The 24,667-nt window shown below is 45.2% G+C and overlaps 1 protein-coding gene across 2 annotated transcripts in view; it reads left to right on the top strand.

The window, feature by feature from the left end:
- The window catches only part of PLS3 (plastin 3), a 440,804-nt gene that overhangs the window by 354,627 nt on the left and 61,510 nt on the right, over nt 1–24,667 (top strand). For both annotated transcript variants that reach the window (XM_078688533.1, XM_078688534.1), the window contains exons 9-11: nt 13,467–13,562; nt 17,882–18,077; nt 21,301–21,379. In XM_078688533.1, the coding sequence (XP_078544659.1) occupies nt 13,467–13,562; nt 17,882–18,077; nt 21,301–21,379 (371 nt within the window). The remainder of the gene's footprint in view (nt 1–13,466; nt 13,563–17,881; nt 18,078–21,300; nt 21,380–24,667) is intronic.

Raw genomic sequence — 24,667 nt, forward strand, 5'->3', positions numbered from 1 at the left:
TTTTCTTCTGTACCCCTGCCCATTGGCCGCTCCCGCTTCCCAGCTACTCCTCCCTCCCACCTCACCTCATTTGGAGGCCGCACGGCGGCCGCGCTGCTGGCGTGCCGAAGGTGCGCCAAAGGCAAGCCCGTCTGCGCCCGTCCGGGCCTGGACCGCGCCCAGCGCCAGGACCCCTGGTCCCCGACGACACCAGCCCACAGGACGGACGTATGACTACGCCACCCTCCACGCACTCAACGCCGGCCGGAACACCGCCTGCTACCGAGCCATCCCGAAACGCACCCACGGACCCTTCACCTGTCAAGCCTGCAAATACTCCTGCCTCCGAACCTGCACCGCTCCCGCCAGGCACCAGCAACACTCACCTCAAGTGCATCCTGCTCAACACCCGCTCCGCCCACAGACGCGCCGTCGAACTCTGGAGCCTCCTTTACACAACATCACCAGACGCCGCCTTCCTCACGGAAACCTGGATGAATGCGTCCTCAGCCCCCGACATCGCCATAGCCATCCCGGATGGCTACAAGATCACCCAGAGAGACCACGTTAACCAAACCGGAGGAGGCATCGCTATCGTCCACAGGAACACCATCCGAATCACAACCAAATACGACGACACCGCCGCCGAGCACCTTCACTTACAGATACACACCGACCCCAAGACCACCCTCAGAGGTACTCTCATCTACAGACCACCGGGACCACGCACACAATTCAGCGAAGCCATCGCAGACTTAGTCAGCCAACACGCCCTTACCTCCTCGGACTACATCCTCCTAGGGGACCTCAACTTCCACTTGGAGAACAACAATGACAGCAACACCGCCGCCCTACTGGACAACCTCGACAACCTCGGACTCAAGCAACTGATGAGCACCCCCACCCACTACGCCGGCCACGCGCTAGACCCCCTCTTCTCATCCAGCAAGCACATCGCCTTCAGCCACTCCACCGGACTACACTGGACAGATCACAGCTGCGTCCACTTCAACTTCAGGAGAACCACGACCCACCACCACCCGCAACAGGTTCCCCGCAGAAGCTGGAGCAAGATCACCGCCGACCAACTCACCACCTCCCTCAGCCAGAACCCTCCCACCAACACGAGGGACCCCAACGAAGCAGCCCACAACCTCACACAGTGGCTCACCAACTGCGCCGATGACCTTGTGCCACTATAGAACCCTCCCAGCAGACTCGGCAGCAAGAAAGCCTCATGGTTCACCAATGACCACAAAAACTCCAAGAAAACCTGCCGCACCCTCGAGAAAGCCTGGCGCCACGACCAGACAACAGAAAACATGACAGCCCTCAAGAACGTCACCTGCAAACACCACCAGCTGACCCGCACCACCAAAAGGACAACGTTCAAAGAACGTCTGGACAACAACACCCACAACAGCAAGGAACTCTTCAGCATCATTAAAGAGCTCTCCAACCCCAGCGCCTCCAACAACGACATCACACCCTCGCAAGACCTCTGCAACTCACTTGCCTCATTCTTCCACCGCAAGATCGCCGACATACACAACAGCTTCGGCGCACAGACTACGCACCCGACCACCGAACCAGCGCCCCCCACAACCACCCTGTGCACCTGGACCCCAGTCAGCACCGAAGACACCACCCGCATGATGAACCCCATCCACTCCGGCTCCCCAACCGACCCCTGCCCACACCACATCTTCAACAAAGCCGACTCCATCATCGCATCCCAACTCTGGGACATTATCAACAACTCCTTCGTATCCGCCACCTTCTCGAGAGCTGGAAACATGCCGAGCTCAGCGCCCTCCTGAAGAAACCCACCGCAGACCTCACGGACCTCAAGATCTTCCGCCCCATCTCGCTCTTCCCTTTTCCTGCAAAAGTCATCGAGAAGTCCGTCAACAAACAACTCTCCGCCTTCCTCGAGACCAACGGATCCCTCGACCCCTCGCAGTACAGCGCCTCAGCAACACTGGAATCCAAGGGAAGGCCCTGGAGTGGATCATCTCGTTCCTCTCCGGAAGAACCCAGAGAGTCCGCCTCCCCCCCTACCGATCCGCGGCCACCGAAGTCATCTGCTGCGTTCCGCAAGGATCCTCGCTCAGCCCCACCTTCACGTCTACATGAGCCCCCATGCAGCCATCGCACGCCAACACAACCTAAACATAATCTCATACGGCGACGACACCCAGCTGATCCTCATCCTCTCCCTCTCCAACGACCGCACCGCCAGAACCAGCCTCCACGAAGGAATGAAAGACGTCGCAGAATGGATGAAGCACAGCCGTTTAAAACTGAACTCGGACAAGACGGAAGTCCTCATCCTAGGACTATCCCCCTCTGCCTGGGACGACTCCTGGTGGCCCCCTGCCCTGGGCACCAACCCCAAGCCAACGGACCACGCACGCAACCTGGGTTTCATCCTGAACTCCTCCCTCACGATGACCAAGCAAGTCAACGTTGTCACGTCATCCTCTTTCAACACCCTGCGCATGCTCCGAAAGATCTTCAGGTGGATCCCCGCCGTGACCAGGAAGACGGTCACCCAGGCCCTCGTCACCAGCCGACTGGACTACGGGAACGCCCTCTACGCAGCAACCACAGCCAAACTCCAGAAAAGACTCCAGCGCATACAGAACGCCTCTGCACGACTCATCCTGGACATCCCCCCCGGCACAGCCACATCTCTGCCCATCTGAGAGACCTGCACTGGCTACCCGTCAGCAAGAGGATCACGTTCAGACTCCTCACCCACGCACACAAGGCTCCCCACGACATGGGCCCCAAATACCTCCACAGCCGCCTCACATTCTACACACCCACCCGCCAGCTCCGATCCGCCAGCCTCGCCCTCGCCACCGGACCACGAATTCGCAGAACCACCGCCGGAGGAAGATCCTTCTCCTACCTGGCGGCGAAGACTTGGAACTCCCTCCCCACCCACCTACGGCTGACCCAGGATCATCTCTCCTTCAGGAAACCACTCAAGACCTGGCTGTTCGAGCAGTAGCAACCCCCCCTCCCCCCAGCGCCTTGAGACCCTAGTGGGTGAGTAGCGCGCTATACAAATTTGCTGATTGATTGATTGATTGCAGCCTTGCAAGAGAATAAATCTGCTGCGCAACATGAAATTTGGCCAAAACTCTGTGTTAAAGAGTAACTCTGAGTGACCATAATTCCACCAATTCAGCAAGTGGAACTTAACATTCCACCCACCCCTAATGTATACAGGATCTTAGTTTTACTGTATGTTTGTTTCAAGTTGGATTTCATGCTAGTTATGTGCATCCAAAAGCTGGGTTGCTGGTGTGAACTAGTGCCCTGTGTAAGCAGTACTTTTAAACATCCATTGGCAAAGCCAATAGGCCTCGTCCTTGGGCCTTAATGGCTTTGCTAATGGTTCTAACAATGCTGCACAGCATCCCCAATGCCGTGCAGCATTGCCAAAGAAAACATACACAGAAAAGGGCAATAACGCAGCAGCAGTGGAATTTCACAGAGCTGGATCAGTAAGTGTTTTTTTCTTTTTTCTAAGTAGCACAAAAGTGTTTTTTGAAAGCACAGGTTTGCGTAAGCATCACATAGAATATAGGTGAGAAAACATCACAAAAGATGCGATTGGGAGAAGCATCACAAAGGACGTGTGTAAGGAACTGGAGTATTATTTTAAGGGGGTGAGAACCGATTTCAAATAATAATCACAATCCTTTCTCAGGTGAGCTGCAAAAGTAATTTAATAAACCTAAGCTTAACCCTCTGGCCACTTTGTACAAAGCTGTCAAGCTTAACTTGGAGGCAATTCGTAAAGTGTTTATACATTACTCAAACAGTAATATATATGAAAATGCCCAGACCAGTTTAGAAAAATAGGTTACATTTTAATAAATAATATGACACCAAAATGACACAAATCCAGTGTGTTGAACCAAAAATGTGAGTTTATATAGTTTGAATTAAAAATAGTGGCAAAAAGCGCAAAATGCCAACCTGCCGTTATCTTGTCTCGATAGACTGGATCAAAGTCAAAAGTTAAGGCAGACCATGAGGGCTTGCTGGTTAAGTACAAGGACCTGTTTCATTAGTCAAAAGTTTACTAGTGGGTTTGGAATCTGTTATAGAGAAAAAGTGGTAGCTGGCGAGGTGTCGGCACAGCAAGCTGCATGCTGGGTCAGAGGAATGGTTTGATGACCTGGAGCTGCTGATTGAAGTCTGAGGCTGCTGGGCTTTGAGCCCTTTAAAGCAGTTGAAGGCTTTCTGTATTGCTCGGTGTGTAATCCGGTGAAGCAGTCAATCTGGTGCAGCTCGATGCTTAATTTGATGAAGCGGTCAACTAGGTCGTGCTCAGCATCGAAATCGGTAAAGCTGTTGACAAAAGTTGTCACTATTGAATCTGATGAAGCTTGCAGTTAGGCAAGGAGGTGTACACTTAGACCACAACCAAGGGGCTAGGTCCTTAGGGACAGTACTTGTGGATCAGCACTCACTCCCACAGAGGCCACAGAGTGGACCAGGTCAGATCCAGTTGGGGATGGTCAGCTGGAAAGCAGGAAAAGGACTCTGGAAGCTTGTGGTATTTGTGTAGCTTAAACAAGAGGTCAGCCAACTGACCTGTGTCTTCTCTTCTGTGGACCTGGGTTCAAGGCAAGTAGGTGTTTGATGTTTGATGTTTGGGGTTTTTTATATAGGGCACGCACACTCCAGGGAGCATCTTGGCGCTACGACTTCATTACAATTAGAGTGTCAGGTGGTTTTAACTGACCTTTAGGTATCGTTTAGACAAGGGTTTTGCATTTTGATTCGGACAGTCTATAGATCCAAGTTTTTAATAATTTTTTTAAAGTTTTTTCTGATGGGGATGCTCTGAGGTGAGCCGGAAGAATATTCCAGGCTTTGGCGCCTAGGACTGCCAATGATTTTCCGCCTTTGGTGGCCAATCTGAACTTGGGGATGGACATTAAGTTGGCCGTAGCTGACCTGAGTTCTCTGTTCGGATGGTATCTGTGAAATTTATTGGACAGATATTTTGGGCCACGCTTATGAAAGCCTCTAAATGTAATCAGGAGGATCTTAAATAGTATACGTTTCTGGATGGGGAGCCAGTGCAACAAGTCCAAGGCGGCTGATGCAGATGATTTTCTGGGCCATCTCAAAACCAGCCGAGCCGCCGCATTTTGGACCATCTGTAATTTATGCAGGGTAGATTTTGCCACCCCTGCATACAGACTGTTACAGTAGTCAATTCTCGATGTAATGAGAGCAATTGCTACTGTGCGACGGGCGTACAAAGGCAGATAGTCAAAAAATTTGCGAAGGCCTTTGATGATGTTAAAACAGACGGCGGCAACTTCTTTAGTTTGTAGTTTAAAGGATAGCATATCGTCAAATTTTATTCCTAGGTTTCGTGTTGCACTAATGGTATTAGGGGGGGCTTCCGCATCTGAAGGCCAACAGGTATGTGGGGAAAAGATATTGTTTTTTCCAAAAGGAAGGATCTCTGTTTTGACAGAGTTGCATTTAAGATGGTTATTATGCATCCATTTAAAAGTCGCAGTCAGGCAATCTTTCAATACCTGTTCGGCCCCATCTGTATCCTCATCCAGAACTAGGACCAGTTGGGTGTCGTCTGCGTATGCATCTGTACTTACATTATGGGAGGCAATTAGATTGATCAGGGGTGCCATATACAGATTGAACAAAGTAGGGCTCAGGCTAGAGCCCTGAGGCACCCCTGAACTGATCTCCTTCTCCTCTGAGTGGAACTGGCCCAATCTGATTATCTGTTTTCTATGTAATAGAAAATTTTTAAACCAGTTCAACACGGTGCCCCCTATGCCAGCCTCAACTAGGCGATGTAATAAAATGGCATGGGACACCGTGTCGAATGCTGCAGATAGATCGAGGAGAATTAGGACTGCCTTCTTCCCCTGATTTAATGCCGCTCTTATGGTTTCTGTTGTTGACAGAAGTGCTGATTCAGTTGAGTGGTTAGCTCTAAAACCTGCCTGATTTGGATGTAGGATGTTATTTTCCTCTAAGAATGTTGAGAGTTGCTTGTTGACCAAGGTTTCAGCACATTTACATAAAGCGGGGAGTTGTGAAATGGGTCTCAGGTTGGTTAGGACAGATGGATCATATAGGGGCTTTTTTTGTAGGGGTTTTACAATCGCCGTCTTCCATGTACTGGGAATTTCACCCGATTGGAGTGATGCGTTAACAATGGCGTTAATCATGGGATTCACCTCATCTTTAATTGCATGGACCAGTGCGGGAGGGGCAAGGGTCAAGTGGCGAGCCGGATTTAGTTTTTGACATTGTTTGTGAGGTGTCGGCCAGATCAATTGTGGTAAAAGTGTTCCATCTAGTTGTCTCTGAATTATTTTCTGGGGCTATATTTTCGTTATTTAAAAGGATGTTTGGAAAATTTCTAGTAATGTTAACAATTTTTTGTTCGAAATAGTCTGCAATTTCGTTGCAGAAAGTCTGTGATGGAGGTATTTCCTGAGACAAAAACCTTGGATCTCAAAAGCTCTTAACCACACGAAATATCTCCTTGTGATTATTCTGAGATGCTTCTATCTTATTTGTAAAGTAGTTTATTTTGGTGCGTTTAATTTGTGCATGATAGTTTCGTCTCGCTGTTATAAAACTGTCCTGGTCATCCTTATTGTAGTGCTTACGCCATTTGCGTTCCAGTTTGCGTACTGTACGTAATAAGTCTTTTAATTCATTTGTGTACCAAGGGGCTGAACTTTTCCCTTGTTTAGGTTTACATTTGTTGGCTCCTCCAGAGGTCTCCAGTCTTCCTTCAAGATTCAGACCGGAGGATAGTGCTTTTGATTTTTCACAGGCCCAGGAATATCCTGAAGAGAGGTCTGTCGAGTCCACTTTTTTATGCCCAGTGCCATCCCGTGGGTGGAGGGCAAGCCTGTCCACCCTTGAACCAGTTCTGGTCAGACCTCCCCTCCTAGTGGGTTTGGTGCCAGTCTGAATAGAGCAACCAAAGGGAGGCTGGCCTAGGTGTGAGATTCCTCTGTCAGTAAAAAGGTAGCCATCCCTTGAAGCCGAGGAAGGGCTTGGCACAGCCCCCAGACCATTCTTTCAATGGAGGTGTCCCTCTCCCCTCCAAAACCCTTTATCCACTGTCTGGGAGCCATACACCTCTCGTGGCAGGGGAGCCATCATGGACAGGTGACAGCTGGACACTGGCAGGAAAGCAGCCTTTAGATTTCATACAGGAAAATGTCAACTTTCTAAAAGTGTAATTTCCAAAATAGTAATCTAAAATCCGTCTTGACCAATAAGTTGAATTTCAATTAAAAATTAGTCCTTTGAGCCATTGTTCTAGCTACTACCACATATTAAATGTAATATTGTAAACCAGTATGGGATGGCCAGCCTTGCCACAGTGAAACACGACTTTAGATATTTCTCACTGAAAGGGCATGTAAAATATTAAATATACAACGTGCTCTATTGGCATGTAGGGCTTACCTTAAGGGTGACTTATAAGTATTAACAAACATTGGCATAGCCAATAGGTCTCGCTTTTGGGACCTTATAAGTATTTAGTTATGTAGCACAATATCCTTGGTGCAACAACATTAACTGTTGCATGGTGAAACACTTATAAGGTCCCAAAGGCGAGACCTGTTGGCTATGCCAATGCAATATTCTTTTTTTTTTTTGTTTTTGTTTCGAGTAGAGCAAGTTAGCCAGGTGCAAGAATACTTCAAATGAATGCTAACGTTAGCCCACCAGTAGTAAGAGGCTTGCATTTTAAAAGTTATATCTGCAGTCTAACCTACTGGGATGTTAGAACCGAGATTACAGACCAAGAGAGAAAAAAAGACAACATTTGGGAGCTAAGTTTTGTATTACTAGCAACAAAGTTATGTACTGTTCCTACACCGAGGAAAGACTAAATATATGATCATTAAAATAGGAGGATATCTGTGTACAACAATAAAGTCCGCTTCAGAGAAGGAAAAATATGTCATCAGAGACATCATCAACTCTCACGATTACACCACTGCTTAATGCGAGTGTTCTGGGGGTGTCATAACACTGAAACATTAGCATTGTGCTCGACGGCCAGACATCTAAACATTACAAACCGGAAGCAAACAAGTCCACGTGGTAGCTTGTGCAAACAATACCCAGGCCCTGCACAGGCAGTGTAACATTACTCGGTCTAAATGTTTGAAAAACGTAAAACTGTGATAAAGGGCAGCCCTAAACCTCAACAAATATCCCAATGATGTATTCATGGACTTCGTACAAAAAGAGCCCCTTCAACCAAACAGCCTTTCCTTCCCATTGCAAAATTAACATACTATTAGCCGGGCTCGACAAATCCACTTGACCGCTCGCATTTGCAAGGTAAATTTTACGAGGTTGAGCTATTTTTAGGTCCTACTCGCCCTTTCTGGCGAGTAGGAAAACATACTAACTTTTGTTCTCCGTCTTTGAAAACACAGCAAATGTGACAAGATAACAAGATTTAAAGGCGTTTTTATTGCTCACAAAGCATATGCGCAATAAAGATTTGAATTTGAATTTGGAGTTGTTTATAAAGCGCACGTTCACTAGCAGTTTCATGGCGCTATAGGATTTCGATCTGAGGGAAGGGGGAGATTTATGAGCTGAACGCTTGCTGGAACAGCAGAGTCTTAAGGTTTTTGCGGAATTCAGTGTAAGATGACAAAGATCTTAGAAAGGAGGGGAGGGAGTTCCAAAAGGTGGGGGCCTGCACCGAGAATTTCTGGCCGCCGGAGCGGCTCTTCTTAAACCGGGGAGTGACTAGCAGGGATTTAGAGGAAGAGCGCAAGTCTCTGGCGGGAATGTAGTTGGTTATAGCCGCATTAATGAAAGTAGGGGCCGTGCCAGCCCGAGCCTGGAAGGTAAGGCAGCCAAGTTTAAAAAGGGCTTTTTGCTTGATTGGGAGCCAGTGAAGGGCAATAAGAAGGGGGGAGGAGTGGTGAGATTTTGGGAGGCCATGTACCAGGCGAGCTGCCTGGTTCTGCACCAGCTGAAGGCGTTGGAGTGCATAGGCCGGAGCTCCATTATAAATGATGTTGCCATAATCAATTTTGGATAGGATCATGGCCATAACAATCATTTTTAGTGCAGAGGGAGAAAAAAAACGAGATACTTTCCTGATGATGCGTAGAGTGAAAAAAGAGGAGGAAACAACAGAACTAATATGGGTGTGTAGAGTCAGCTGATTATTGAGCATAATGCCCAGGGTTTTAACAGAGTGAGAGGGAGTGGGAGGGGGGCCGAAGGAGGCAGGCCAAAAGGATGGTGACCAAGGATTGCCGCTTCCCCCAGTCAAGATCAGTTCTGTCTTATCTGGGTTGAGCTTAAGATGGTTAGCGTTCATCCAACCTCGGATAAACAGAAGGACCGACTGGAAGTTAGAGGCAGCGGGTGAAGCGGAGGAAAAATTAAAAATAAGCTGGAGGTCGTCGGCGTAATTATAGACTGTGACCTCCATTTGTTGGAGTGCGAAAATAATGAGGGAAAATATAAAGGTTAAACAAGAGAGGGGAAAGGGAAGAGCCCTGGGGAACGCCACAGTTCACCTTACTAGGTGAAGCTGAGAATTCGGCCAGATGAACCGCCTGAGTTCGTCCCTTCAGGAAAGAACATATCCAGGCGAGGGCCTGGCCCCCTATGCCTTTAAATCTTGTTATCTTGTCACAATTGCTCCGCTTTCAGAGACGGAGGTCAAGTAGGTTACTGTTGGTCGAGGAATTTTTTTAAAGTACTAGACCTGCAGGACTAGTACCATTGTTCAGATTTCTCGAGCCCTGATTAGGGTGATCGCCTCACTCCAGGTCATTACAGACACGAACGATATCCAGTCATGAACTTCCCTTTTACAAATCACCGATTTCAGGGATGTTAATCTAATTAGGTATATAAAAGCAAAACAAGCCTACAACATCCAGTATGTTCTTTTGTGTCAAGCAAAAGTCTGGGACAGGAAAACACTTGCGTAGAGACCTGGAGGAAGATGTTCACCTTACATGCTATTTTGTAAGCTTCTTAAATAAAAAATATATAATTTGGCTTTAACGAAAAAATGCTTATGCAAACTTTGGCAAATACTGAAGGACGGCTGTCACCTAGTAGTTAAAGCACGAAAAAAAGAAGGGTGGTTGGTTGGGGCCACACAGAGGCAGCAGCTATTTCTGTACAAGGACGCTAATCCAACGCAAGAATGGAGCCAGCAGGAAACTCGTGCAGCGTCTGCACATGGAACAGGATCCCAAGGCTGACGAGGCCTGACCTGGCCACACCGATAGGGCGAGCGGGCAGGGTCCAGGCGGGAGACTTGGCGCAGGGCATATAATTAACAGGACCTGGCACGCCTTGAGGAAACTCCACAATGTGCGAGGATAGGTAAAGATTACTATCGCCGGAAAGCAAACAAACGCAGAATGGTGCTGCACTGCACTGCAACAGCTGACACAGGCAGATGACACCCACTATTAAAAGCCAGAGGAGCCGGTGGTGGCGGCACAAAACTAGAGGGAAGAGATGCACTGGCGTGGGTGGGGGGAATGAGGTGGATGAAATGCAATGACGCGATTTAGCAAAGGGTGCAAGCACCAACGTGATCGAGAACAATAATAAGCAGTGCAAGCATGATTACACATGCATTACGGGGCTACAGCTAAAGGAAGGCACAAATCAATCGATGTGTAGATAACAGATAATTCATTTCAGTTCAGGAAAAAGGATTATCTCAAAAGTCATTGTTTCAATGCAAAACAAGGAAGCAAAAGTAATATCTCTTTACGACTATACCCAACTGTAAAGACACATCCAAGGTCACCATGAAGCAGTGCAAATAAACTTAAAAGGAAGTAGTCTAAAGTACGGTGTGTTAATGTCATTTACAACTTATCCAGTCCCACACTAACGAGAAATTCGTCCCTCTAAGGTAACCTAAACACTTCAGGAAACGAGCATTGGCCACGCGGCCGTGAAAGTGAGGCAGCCGTGAAAGTGATCGCAATGCACTTAATGGCCCGTGACGGAGGAAAGACAGATGGTGGCTGCGCGCGCGTGCGTAACCGCAAGCTTGAGGCCAGAAAAGGCCTGTGGTAGCACTTTCAAAACCCACTTACTAAATGTCTCGCAGGCAACACATGCGCTGGCTCAGGCGAGACCTAAAAAGGAGGGTTTAGGCTTGGGAAAAAGTTTGTTTTGTCAGGTCAGAATGGCACTTTAAAAATGCACACCCAGGCTGCAAGGGCATACCTAGCGACATGCTTTGCAGTACTACTTTAGTGGGTGGCACATTGAGTGCTGTAACACACTAGTAGCATTTAATTTTCAAGCCCTGGGTACATATGTTAGGGACTTGGAGTAAATTAAATGTGCCCATCAAAGGTATACCAGTTTTACCGTGTTTATCAAGGAGAGCACCACCACTTTACTACTAGTTAGCAGTGATAAGGTGCCAAGAGTTCTACAACCAGCAAAAATAGGGTTCAATACAAAGGCATTAAAATCCTGGGAGACTGCAGGAAGGGCACATTAAGTGTAGCTGGGGATAGCAACATGGAGCGACATCACTATGGTAAACCAAACCAAAAGGAATGTTGAGACAGGTTGGATTGGGAAAACTATTTTAGCAATTGGTAGCTTTATTTATTAAATCGTTTATTTATTTATTGTATTTAGTCTATAGTCTCCATACCCGCGTACATCTCCTTAAATATCATGCTGCTCTGTACTTGTTTCATTTGTACTCTCAGCTGCAAATCAACTGCAGGGCCAAGAGTGATCAGTATTGTACACTTAAGTGAAGAGAAATGGATGTTCGAAGTAGAATGTTTCATACCCTCTCACCCTTTATCGAATACACAGTGCCGGAGGACGTGTTAACAACAATGCTGAGGAGAGGAGTTGACCTAACGGCTAGGGCAGTCGACCTCGAATCTGGGGAACTGGGTTTGAGTCTCGGCAATGACTCTGAACATCCTGTGATTCTGGTCAAATCACTTAATCTCCCCGTGCCTAACAAAAATGAATGTGTCCTCATGTAAAGCAACTGGTGCTATGTAAAGTGCTCTGATACCTTCTGGTCAAGTTTGTGCTATAAAAAACGAAGTTAAAAAAAAAACTAAACTGTTTAATGTGGAGGAACTGGAAACGCACCAGGCATCTGCTTCTAGACCCTTTTTATTGCTGCATGAAAGTAGGATGGGATTTCCAACAATCAGGGAATGTTTACCAAAGGCTATTTATTGAAGCGAGAGGCACAATCTTTGCTCTTACACAAAATTGTGAATATTGACCCATTAGCTTATACCTTGCAAATACAAACCATACCCCCTTTTTAAAATTTTTGAAATAACCGTAGTTTGGCCCAACACTAGATATACTTGTCACAGGGCACAGTTCCCTCAAGGTGATCACCACTGACCGTGATAGACAACAGCAGCAACTGTTGAGCACGTAAATACTCGCATTCTTGCTGCAAACCGGGCCTGTTCTCCATTTGAAGAGGTGATCAGTTCTATCTCGTCACAAGGGTTGAATGCTATGAATTACACCAATGGCTCAATGGATTCAGATGCAGCGCAGAACCAAACGAGTGCGCGAGAGAGCACAGGCGCAAGCACATCAGAAAGCGGGAGCGGGTGAGAAACACAAGGGCAAGACAAAGCAACATAGGACGAGGGGAGAGAGAGAGAAACAATGAGGGGCTGAAAGCCCGAAACCGGTCCTAGTATGCTTGTTTCCAGTCAAGGGAGGACCTGGCCTGGCAGTTCAGGCTGGACTGTTCCCATTGGGTGCAGGGTCAAGACTGATTTGCATATGGCTGGGTCCAAACTGGAATGGCATGGTGAGCAAAAAACGATGGATTTAGGCCCAGATCTCTGTACTGGGGGTGAATGTATGACATTGTTCTGCATTCTGTCCATCATTTGTTCTTTTTGCATTTGTACTTAATTATATGACTGCAGAGGATGGTGTTTTTTTTGTGACAAATAGGTAATTGAAACACTGCCAACAGAAGTGTTACCTGCCATTTAGGGTGGTGTTTAAGACCGGACTGTCTTCAGATAAACATAACATTATGTACATCTAGGGCCTACAGAAGACTCGTTACTTGTTTGTTTTCCATTTGAAATCATTTGATGTTCTAGACCTCAATTTAAAACTGCTAATCCACTCCCCGTCCCCCCGCACTTCATCGCTCACCACCACCACTGCCCACCAAGAATAAGCTATATTTGTAATAAGTAGGGTATGCTGGTGCTATAAACTGTATAGTATTTCTTCTTCTTCTTTTGATCATTGTTATTCCTCTTTCCAAGCACATCTGTTGCATTGCAGCGTGTTGTAATTCAGGCTTTGCGCTGCACATACATGCTATGGTTTAAAATCCATTCTGTGATGAAATGAAATCGGCAAGTTCTGAAGCATTGCATTAAAGCTGTTTTCGATTCTTGCAGGACTCCAGAGCCTATTTTCATCTTCTGAACCAGATTGCACCAAAAGGTCAGAAAGAAGGCCAAGAAAAGATAGACATAAACATGTCTGGTTTCAGTGTAAGTATACTGTGTTATTGTAGTAAAATGTTGTAGTACATTGATTGTGAATTTATCAGAGGCTTGGGGAAATTCTGCCAGTGCATAAGAGTCGGCTGATGATCACCATTCTTTGGCTATCTGCAATTTTGTACCACTCAACCCTGCTGTCACAGACCCTGATAGCCTGTCTGAGTAGGGGCCTTTAGCCAATTTGATGGCAATTGTTTTGCAAACGCATAGCCTCGGTTTCTCACTACCTGTGCTCCAAATGTTAATTGCGTGAATGCATGAATTTGTTACACAAACATTAATTGATTGGTCTTTCTGATTTACTTCTATATTGTTTCATTTCACGTTTGTGGTTACCACTGATTTCATGCTGGCTGCCTATCCATTGCGCTCTAATCCAAAGGCTTCTCCAGTGAAACGAGCATTGGTTGTTGTCGGTCAAAGTTCTTTTTTTAACTACATTGATTGGCAATAAAGTTTAAGTTTATGGAAATTGATTTTGTCCTTGTGAAAAATTAGGCTTACTGTTGAAATTGTAAGAATAAATAAAACCTAGTCCACCAAGGAAAGGCTATCAAAACACTTAATTAAATGGTGCAAATAATACTAAACGATTTTTGGAAACTGAATCATAGCTCGAGATATCAACTTTGAAATGAAGCCTAAAAATTGACAGTGGGCATTATCTTTCAGCATATCCCTATCTACTGCAAAACAGAGGATTATGCTTGGTTCTCCAGCTTTCTCACTGTGAATGCACGACAGTTTCTTCCTTCTCTCCCAAACCCTGTTAATTTTTTTTGTTCACATTGCCTCCCTTCGACTTGTGGCATATGGGTCTCTGTAAGCCATATTGTTATACTGTTGTCCCAAAATATTCCTTCGTTTTAACATCTTTTCATCATACATTTTCCCTTCAGAGATGTGTTCATTTGTCTTGGTCGGAATCCTAAACGTCACAAGATTCTTAGCATTGCTTCCAGAGGATTTACTCTGGGTTAAACCAATGTTTTCAGTTCTCAGGAGTCCCAGTTGTGGTAATCTCTCCAACAGTTGTATGCCACAGGGTAACATTCCTGATATATCCAGGCATAATTTCTTGTTCTGTTGAACACTTTCTAGTTTCGGTTTTCTGTTCAACTTACATCGGTGTTGTAAGAGATGTTATGGCCGGGGGGGGTCGCAGATCTTGTGCCAGCCCCACCTGCAACAGTTCTCCTGTCCAGCTTGCCTACAGTCCTCTTCCCTCTGTTGGTATTTCTGCTGCCCTCTGTTTGTGTCTCCTCTGACGGTTTCTCGCTGTGTTTTGCAGTTTCTGGTAGTTTTGATACCCTCCGTTTTGTCTTTCCTGCTCATTCTTCTGCATTCCGCTGTTTTATCTTTTTCTGCTAGTTTTTCTGCCCTCTTTTTTGCCTTTACTGCTGATTTTTCTTCCTTTTCTGCTTGTTTTCTGCTCTGGCCTGCCTTTTCTGCTAGTTTTTCTGCCCTCTTTTCCCATTTCTGCTAGTTTCTTTCCTCCTCCCGCTGTTTCCCTTCCCCCACCACCCAGTGCACGCCCTCCCCCGTACCTACTGGAGGCTGCAGCAAGACACCATTTAGTAGGTCTTCATGCCTTTCCCCCTGCGACAGTTCTCCTGTCCAACTTGCCTGCATTCCGCTACCCTTTGCTGCTTGTCTACTTGCTGCCCTCTGTTTGTGCCCCTCTGCTAATTTCTTGCTCTATGTTGCCTTTCTGCTCGTTTTTCTGCCCTCTGTTTTGCTTTGCCTGCTCGTTTTCCGCTGTATTGCCTTTCCTGCTTGCCTTCTGCCCTTTCTGCTTGCCTTCTGCCCTCTGTTTTGCCTTCTGCCCTCTGTTTTACCTTATTCAGCTTGTTTTTCTGCCCTTTGTTTTGCTTTTCTGCTCGGTTTTATGCCCTCTGTTTTGCCTTTTCTGCTCTCATTTGTCTGGTCGTTTCTTCCCTCTACCTGTTGTTTCCCAAGACCTGGCTTTTTAACGGACAACTCGCACCCCAGATCCCGGATACCCCTTGGGGTGACAGTGCTTGTTGTATGAATGCTTATTGATTAGGTTTGAGGAGATGGTGTATTGCTTTATTTTGACCTAGCAAGTCTCCAATGTTTTCCATTCCATTGCGGTTTTGCCTCTGATTATGGGCACTTCCTCTTGTGAGACTAACCGATGACAAGGAGAGACCTAAGCCTAATAACTGATTTTGCAATTCAGAGTTCACTCCCCCTTTTTTTTTTTACACTTTCTTCAGAGAGCTGAATCCACCAGGAAGGAAACATATGTTCCCTTAACATGTCATACAGAGTACTGTGCTGCAAAGACTGGTCAGTCTGTGTGGTGTGGCTCTCAACGTCCTATCCTACTCTGCCACGGAGCTCTTTCTCACCCTCGCGGATAAGACGTCAAGTACCCGGATCAAGTTCAATGCCTGCATGACTGAAATTGCCCACTGGATGAAGTCTGTCTGAAGCTGAACACCTACAACACCGAAATCATGATCTTTAGGAAGAGCACTGCACGGTGGTTCTGCAGTTGTTGACCAACAGAGCTAGAGCCAACCCACACCACACCTATCCCCCACCAAGAACCTCTGTATTGTTATAGACAGCAAACTTGACATGACAGCCCAAGTCAACGGCATCACTTCCTTATTCTGAAGATGCTGAGTAAGCATTTCAAATGCCTCCAAATCAGCACCTGGAAAACCATCACACACTCCTTCGTCACAAGTAAGCTGGACTACAGAACAGCCTATATGCCAGGATCAACAAATACAAAACATGTGAAGGCTGCAGACATTCAGAATTCTGCAGCCAGAATCACCCTCAATCGCCCATGTCACGCTAACATCTTGGCAAACCTGAAGGAGCTCCACTGGCACACATTTTCAAGGCACAGCATAAGACTGTTCCAGCAAATCTCAACAATCTCATATTCTTTCGGAAACTTTCTAAATACATCTTCTCATCTTGACTCCCACTTGCACACATCCCATGCATATGAAAAGCCAGACCCAGCAATTCCCTGTGGACCCAGAGGTTTTCCTATATTGCTCTAAAGCGTGGAACGTCCTGCCACTGCACATAACAGCCTCCTCCTCACTTCTGGAATTCCGCAAGAAGCTAAAGACCTGGGTTTTCGAGTAGTCCCACTAGGCCATTGGTTTGACTACACGCACCAAGATAGCCTCCCAGGTGATAGTGTTTTCTACAGATCTGGAAACATAACATTGAAGATGGATTGAGTTAATTCGTCTTCTCAGATTTCAACAACCACATGCTAGGTTTGCTGGGTTATATATGCTTGTTCATGAGAGTTGTGCAAAACAGATATTAAACAGGCTCCTTCACTTGAAGGTATCACAAAGTACAGAGTAGTCAACGGGCCTTGCCTATTAATTCATAGTGAGAACTACATTGCCAAACATCTCTCAGCCATTACATAGGCAAGGAGCCTTGCCCTATAAGTGAGATCAACATTCGTTACACGAGGTGTATGATTCTTTAGCTTTGGGAAGATTTCATTGTGATCTCAAAGTTTTATTTTAGAATTATTTATTTTACATATTTGATATAGTGCAAACCTTTCTCAGAAGAGCAGTGCAACAATTTTACAATGGACTTTTTTTTAATAAAACGGACATATCAAGCACGAGGTGCTATGCAAAGTGCAATGTAGGGTCTAAAATGCAATTGGGACTGTAGTGGGCAGCACACGTTTTTACACACATCTACACTACCGGTGTTTACAATTTGGGGCACAGAGCAATAAAAGGGATTGGGCACTTAAAATCACAAGTGATAGTCTGGACCAATCTAAGGAATTAGACAAAAACTTAATCTGGAATTTTGCTAGTAAATAATTGAACCAAACTGTTTCCTCCATTTGCATGGGGTCAAGCTCCCTTGAAAATGAGGGAGCACCCTTTAAGATGGCTGCACAAGCGTCTGTAACCAGTCTGCGACCCATTCTGTAATACAGCAGTGCCCGAGGGCACAGAACATGGGCATACACGCCCTTTACCCCCATAGGGCACTGTAATACAGAACTTGGTGGTGTTCATTGTGGAACGGATCAGCAGTGATAGGCGCATAAAACGTCTGCTTCAAGAAAAACATCTAACTAATACGATAACATTTCTAGGTAATCCCTTAAAAACAAGTGTTTTAACGTTAGCAGGAATTGCTGCTTGCTCTTCATCCCTCAAAACTGCAAATATGAGCTGTATGAATCATTGCAATACCTGTGTTCGTATGTATTTAATTTGATGCTTCCCAACATATTTTTGATTTCATTTAACATTCGCTTCTATGTTCAGGAAAAAGATGATTTAAAGAGAGCAGAATACATGCTGCAGCAGGCAGACCGATTGGGATGCAGACAGTTTGTGACACCTGCAGATGTGGTCAGCGGTAATCTCAAATTGAATTTAGCTTTTGTTGCCAACCTCTTCAACAAATATCCTGCACTTACCAAGCCAGAAAATCAGGACATCGATTGGACACTGCTCGAAGGTAAGCTTGTCTGTTAAGAGAACGTGAAGTTAGAAATGTATATGTAAAATAAAGGCACAAAGGCCATCTGTTCTAGATCTCGGTGATGCCTGCTCTTTCTTGTGTTCCCTCATCTTTGTGGTGCATATATAACAAATAAGTTCTTTGTTTAAAGATGTAAAGAAGCCACATCTTTCATGCAGCCATGAGCCACCCCAGACCAGTTTCTGCCTACTTCGGCCTAGTCAGTGACATATAGCCTGAATCCTATGCAGTGGCGGCTCCTCTGCTGAGGCGGAGGAGCGTCGCCCCACTGCTAATAAAGAGAAAATAAAATGATGATAACATCATTAGCATTTTATTTTCCCTATTGCAGTCAGTGCTGAGGTGGGGCAAGGCTAGCCAGAGTAGGGGAGGAGTGCTGTGCACTCCCTAAGTGTACATGAACTGTTTGGCGGCCCTCTTGGGCTGAACAAATGGTTCATGCACACTTTGCATTACACAGCCTGGTCAGAAACATGTACAGGCTCCCTGTTCCAGTTTGAGCTCCGATCCACAGCACTCAGACCAATCACAACTCTGCATTGCAGCGTTGTGATTGGCTCAGAGGAGCCTGTCTGCCAGGGTGCTACCTGCTGCCGCCGGCCGTGTCAGGAAGATTGAGGGCGAAAACTGAGGAGAGGCAGCGGCCAGCCGTAGATGGAAAGTCCTTTTTTTATTTTTTTATTGCATTCCTTCCTCCTCCACCCTCGCCTCACCACCCCTGTCCGGAAGCAGCCGCTACTGATACTATAACACAGAAAGCAAGGGATGTGCAATAGGTTCCAAGCTATACCCCACTTACAAAGTCTACCAAGGCGAAACTGGTCTGGGGTTGCTTGTGTTCCCTTTCGGGGGAGTGGGGGTAAAGAAAAGCAATAGCTTAGAGTGCTACTCCAAGCAATTGCCACTGTTGTTCATTAGGCCTGGGCAGTGAACTCTGCTCCATTCACTGAGTTTTCTGCGCTCTGCAATGCTCCGGAGTGCAGAAAACTCTGTTCCGCTTAGCGGAGTTCTTTCCTCGCTCGCTGGCGGTTTCATGGGCTGTGGGACAGTTTGTTGGATGGTCACTTACTTTTTGCCAATAGGACAGCCATTTGAAGTTTTGTGTCGTTGGTATTGCGAGTGATTGCAGTTTGGCTGTTTTCTTCAGAGACCATCTTGGGAAGGCGTGAACTCTCTACAGTAAAAGAGCCAGTCTGCATCACTACAGCACACCTACTTCCAGGGAGCAGTTGTGTGTGGCACAGACGTTGTGGAGACAGTAGGTTAGCGTCCAAACATGAAAGTAGCCATATCTGTCCATTTGTAAAAACAGTGCTTCTATTCCAACATTGATCCTTTGACATAAGCCCAAGCTAAAATAGCCACCCTGTTACCCCTTGAACGCGTGTACTGTAACAAAGTAGGAGATCCACAGGATTATGCTTAGCAGGTAATATTTATTAAGCCCCAACCAACAGTCAGCTAACAACTGACAATAATGGAACTTACAAGTTAGAGGAACATTGGTGTCATCACATGTACGATTATAAAAATGTCTGGTGTGTGACACCGCCAGCAGCTAACTTCCTCCCCATGTCATAGATTGTGCAAGCAAATTTTTGTAGTTCATGTGGAAAGCAATGCAGCAGTGATATCTAGGAATATAATACAAACTCTTTGTACTTGCGATGAAATGCGTAGAGTTCGCCAGTAACTATGAAACATTTGCGGTAATAGACTCTTGAGATAGTGTCTAACTGTTATAGCCTGGATGCTTTGCTGCTCTCCGCTGGTCCCCTCTGTGGGCTAGAGAGAGACAAGAAGAGCATGATCGTTTCTAGAGCGATCACTGAAAGTACCTACAAATCACATGGCCTGACCTAATATGCTGAACCATTATTTACTCCATGCTCTCCACTCAGCACTTCTTTGACTGGGGGCTTAGGAAGACCATTCAAACCCCGACCGTATCCATTTTCCTTGTTTGTTTTTTTCTTTCAGTAGCAACACTGTTGAACTGCAGAATTCTCTGAATTCTCACTAAATGTCAAATTATGGTGGCACCAATGATATAGTAGCCTCATATTCAATTGTATTACTATTCTCCAGCTGTTAAATTATGCCAATTTGCATGTCATTACTAATGTCTTTTGATGAGCTGGTGAAAAGTACATCTGTTGTCATTCAGCCTCCGGCTCATAGATAGACTAGCTTTTGAAAAACTCTAAATTTCTCATTAATGGGAGAAGACTCCCTGCAGTGTTTGATGCTGAAAACGTGCCTTCTTCAGCGTAATCTAAAAAAAAAAAAAAAGCCTAAAACTACAGCCTCGCTGGGTAACGGCAGTGGTACAAGTGGCTAAAAAGACATGAATTAAAAAGTTTGGATGTTTACTGACCCAAACATAACCAGAATAAACGAAGAGTGCCACGAATGACGTACAAACAAAAAATGAAACCTCGGAAAATAATGGCCAAAGCAGGGTGAATAGGAATGAGTAAAGCTGCAGTACACACTGAAACTTGTATGTTTAAGTCCATAAATGGCATACTAAATGTGAAAGCCAGCGCGAATCATGGGAAGCAAGTCACAACTTAGTACAATTTGTCGATGAGAGCTTACACGTGATTGGGTAGGGATTATATAAAAATTGGATTGGATTGATAAGTGGATTGATGACACGAGGGGAAAATGTAACAAGGCAATATCCTATGCTGAAGTTATGGATACAGTGCTATATGTGACTAGCTGTCACTTCACCTGTCACTGTAATGTTTCACTCTTGTTTTCCTCCCACTTCAAAACCTCGTGCTACCTCCTGCTTGGGTGTACTACGCTCTGCTCTTGTGACGGTGGTGGACAGTTTGAGTCTCAGCAAAAATGCACCTAGTGTATTAAATGCAAGAAGGCGAATGCCGGTTTTACTTAGGAAAATATTTTTGGGGAATGTGCCTTCAAGGGAGTGAATACAACAAAGTAGCTTCACATGTGTCCTTTTTCTAATGACCAGATTGTGGCCTTGGCTGGCTTTTCATAACCATTGCGTAATTTGTCACACATGCATTAGAGGTGAGACATTTTTTAGATGGATCAGTAATGGAAATAAAGATCTTTATTGGGTATATTAATTATAGTCTCTACCTGTAAATCTAGCATGAAGCTTCAGTCTGAGAGATAAAACATGATTACAGTGTCACATGTGCCTCTTTTTGTTACACAGGAGAAACGAGAGAAGAGAGAACTTTCCGGAACTGGATGAACTCACTTGGAGTAAATCCAAATGTAAACCATCTTTACAGGTATGTTTAATTTCATTCGATTACTCGATTTATCCAACACGTTTGTCTTCAGAACCATATGATGTTTTGAGGTGTTATGTTCACAGGGCTATAGGAACTGTTAGCAAATGAATGGTTTTTCATAGGAAATACGAAGGGGAAAACATGGTAGAGATTTTTACTCATTGTTTCCCTAAAAATGTTTTAGGACATTTAAGTGCATTATTTTGCTTGCTGGCTAGGTCATCGGCGTTTCTGCACTAAAAGCTGAAATTTGGAGCTAGAGAAGTGACTTTACCAGTGTGAAGGAAAACAGTTCATGGTCTGCGTTACATTTATGGCTTGTATACCATGAATGCACTGAAAATGCTTGAGATTTCACTCACCGACTAGGGTTTAAACCCTGGGAGCATAAGTCCATCATTTTAAACTTGCTTGTGCCATTAAAAGAGCCATCAACCATAAGCAAACAAATTGGATCCTACCCCACAAGGAGGCTGTTGTAGCTTACCTATTGCATATTCCTATGTATGCCTTTGCCCACTTGATGCCCTTCTAGTGGAATGCCTCTGCACTGTGATGCACTACGGAATGTTGGGTGCTGGTTGAAGATAAGCCACAGTTATTATGGGGCTGAGCTGCCTGCTGGCTGCTCCTGGTGGGGCTTGTTCAAGGCTACTTAACAACTTACAATAAATCCTCATGAAATACCTCAACTAGTCTGGAGTCCATTACTACATTTTTATGGTGACGAGGATGGGATACGAACCCACGCATGCAAAGCACAATGCTAATCCATTGTGCTTTGCACAAGTGGGTTCGTATCCCATCCTCGTCGTCTACTGTTCTATCCGTTGTTTGGTTAAGGAAGAAAGGGAGATATGTAGTATCTTACACCTCTGTCCATACTTGTTCTTCTCCTCTTTCATCACATGCAATGCCTCTAGAATGTTAGTGTGATGATGCTCTGTGGAATGTTGGGTGTCTCTCAAGAAAGGCACAGTTGAGATGGGCAGAGCTGCGAACTGGCTGCTCCTGGTGGGGCTTGTACATTATTACTTCTGGACTCAACTACTTATCTTCAGTAAACCAACTTGAAATACCTCAACGTGTCCGGCTTCATTACTACAGAGTCGTGCATTGCAAGTTGTGAATACTTGCTCAATATTGGTTAACTAGCAGTTCCGGATGAGTTTTACATAGTTGGGTTCCATCAGTCAAGTATATTTTGTTTACATCGACAAGGCGTATCTTGAGTACCTGGCACAGGTTTTTTTTCTATTTTTCCATTTGAGGCACTGGGAAGCACAACTGGGCTTTCATGTAGTTGCTAGTGCAGAAGAATAGTTTAGCTCCTAGATACTTACTCCTAAATCAGTTCTTTTCTATAGCAGACTAATGTACTTAAGAACGTTCTTGTCCTGTAAGAGCACGGATAGCTAAGCTAAAAAAATCATGTTTTTAGTGATACAGAAGCCATAGAAGTTTTTGTAAGACACTTCAGCTCAGTAAAGTCTGAATGGTTGGTGGGTGATGAGTCTTTAGTTTCTGTTTTTTTGTGACACCCACTTCATGGCAAAGTGTTCCAAAGTGCATAGCCTTGAAATGGCAAGGCCTTATCCTAAACCATGAACATATAGTCAGTAGCAGAGAAAGACTTTGAAGTGCAAGCACCTTTGGGAGTCTGGTCAGGTGTTCAGGGAAAAAACGTTTGGAAATGTATGCAGGAGCTTTCTCTAGGTGAGGGTTTATGTCCCAGGCAGAGTTTTAAAATTGACCGTGTTTTACCTGAATCCAGTGCAGTACAGCATGCGAGATGTAGTACCATTTGGTTAATGTGACAATATGTTTTGCAGACTAGTTTTGATTTCTTTGAAGTTTAAGCTTCATTTTTGTGGTTGGACTTCTGTTGTAATGATCAATGCATGTACTGGTTGAAGTGAGGATTAGATGAATGCATTGCTGAGTAGGCAGTAGAGACCTAACATTAAGACAATGGCGATAAAAACACATGTAGGACACACTGGTAACTTAAAAGTGGAATAGGATCCCAAAGATTACTGACAGAGCTTGAGGGGGTTTGTTGACTACCTATGGTGTCTGCCAGCTAGGCAGAAGGCACTAGGTTATTTTAGGGCCTAGAAGCCAGCTCTTCACATTTATGCTGAGCCAGTTATGCATCTATTGTTGTACGTTGAAGGGCAATCAATGAGTAGACAATAACTTCCTTCTTTTTTTTTTTTTTTTTTATCCTCATTTGCGTGCATAGCTCCAATCTATCCAACCAGGAATATGCCTCAGAGCTAAGAAAAAAAACCGGCTGTGCTTCTGTACCGTCTCAGCATTAGCTGGAAGGGAGATCTTAGTTGGAGAGGGAAGAAGCCAAATCCCAACAGCACATTCACACAAGCCTGGAAGTTCTTGCTTGGGGCTGTTCATTGGAAGATAGTGCTCGTGACACCGTAGCCCCATTTGTTCCATGACTCTACGCCATTAAAAAACAATGGTTGGCTATGCTCGCATTAATCATAGGACCCTGGGGGAAAAAAAAACAAAAAAAAAACAGGCTCAATGCGACCGTGCCAACATTGTCCAAAAAGCTCTCCTACTTGGACTTCCACCTCTAGCTAGGTCAAGTTTGGAAATCTGAAGAACAGAGGTTCGCCATTCATAAATAGAGGGAGGCTGGGCGTCCTTCCAATGTCTACAGATCTCTCTGCGAGCTGCCAAAATGGAGTAGAATACGAGATTAGAAGCTGCATTACGTACTTTGTTCTTCAAACCAAAAATAACGAGGGCAAGATCTATGGAAATGCGAACGCCCAATGCTAAAGATAGATCATTTCCTATAGAATCCCAGTATGTTGTTAATTCTGGACATTCGTAAAACATGTGGATATCAGATGCGGCAACAAGTTGGCATCTTGGGCACGAGACCGGACCTATCGAAGAGAATTTTGACAGTCTCAACGGGGAGTAGTAAGCTCTGTGAATTGTGAAGAGATGGTTCCGACGTAGCCAAGCTGGCTTAACCAGATCCCATAGTGCCACACAGGAAGCTGACCAAAGTTCCTCGAGATCTATTTCTGGCAATACGTCGGCCCATAATGTTGCAGGGAGGCTAAATTTGCCATCTATTTCCTCCATGATCTTCTTATACCAAAGAGATATTTCCTTTTTTACAGGGGGACTATCTAGCAGACACGTGACTAATTCGCTAGTGGCACCTATAGATAGACTGGTACTCCGGGATGCCTGTGTATTGTATGCCTGGGACCAACTTGAAATTTGTATAAATTTAAATCTGGA

This window comes from Lissotriton helveticus, chromosome 4_1 (genome assembly GCF_964261635.1).
Source record: "Lissotriton helveticus chromosome 4_1, aLisHel1.1, whole genome shotgun sequence".
In the NCBI taxonomy this organism is placed as follows: Eukaryota; Metazoa; Chordata; class Amphibia; order Caudata; family Salamandridae; genus Lissotriton; species Lissotriton helveticus.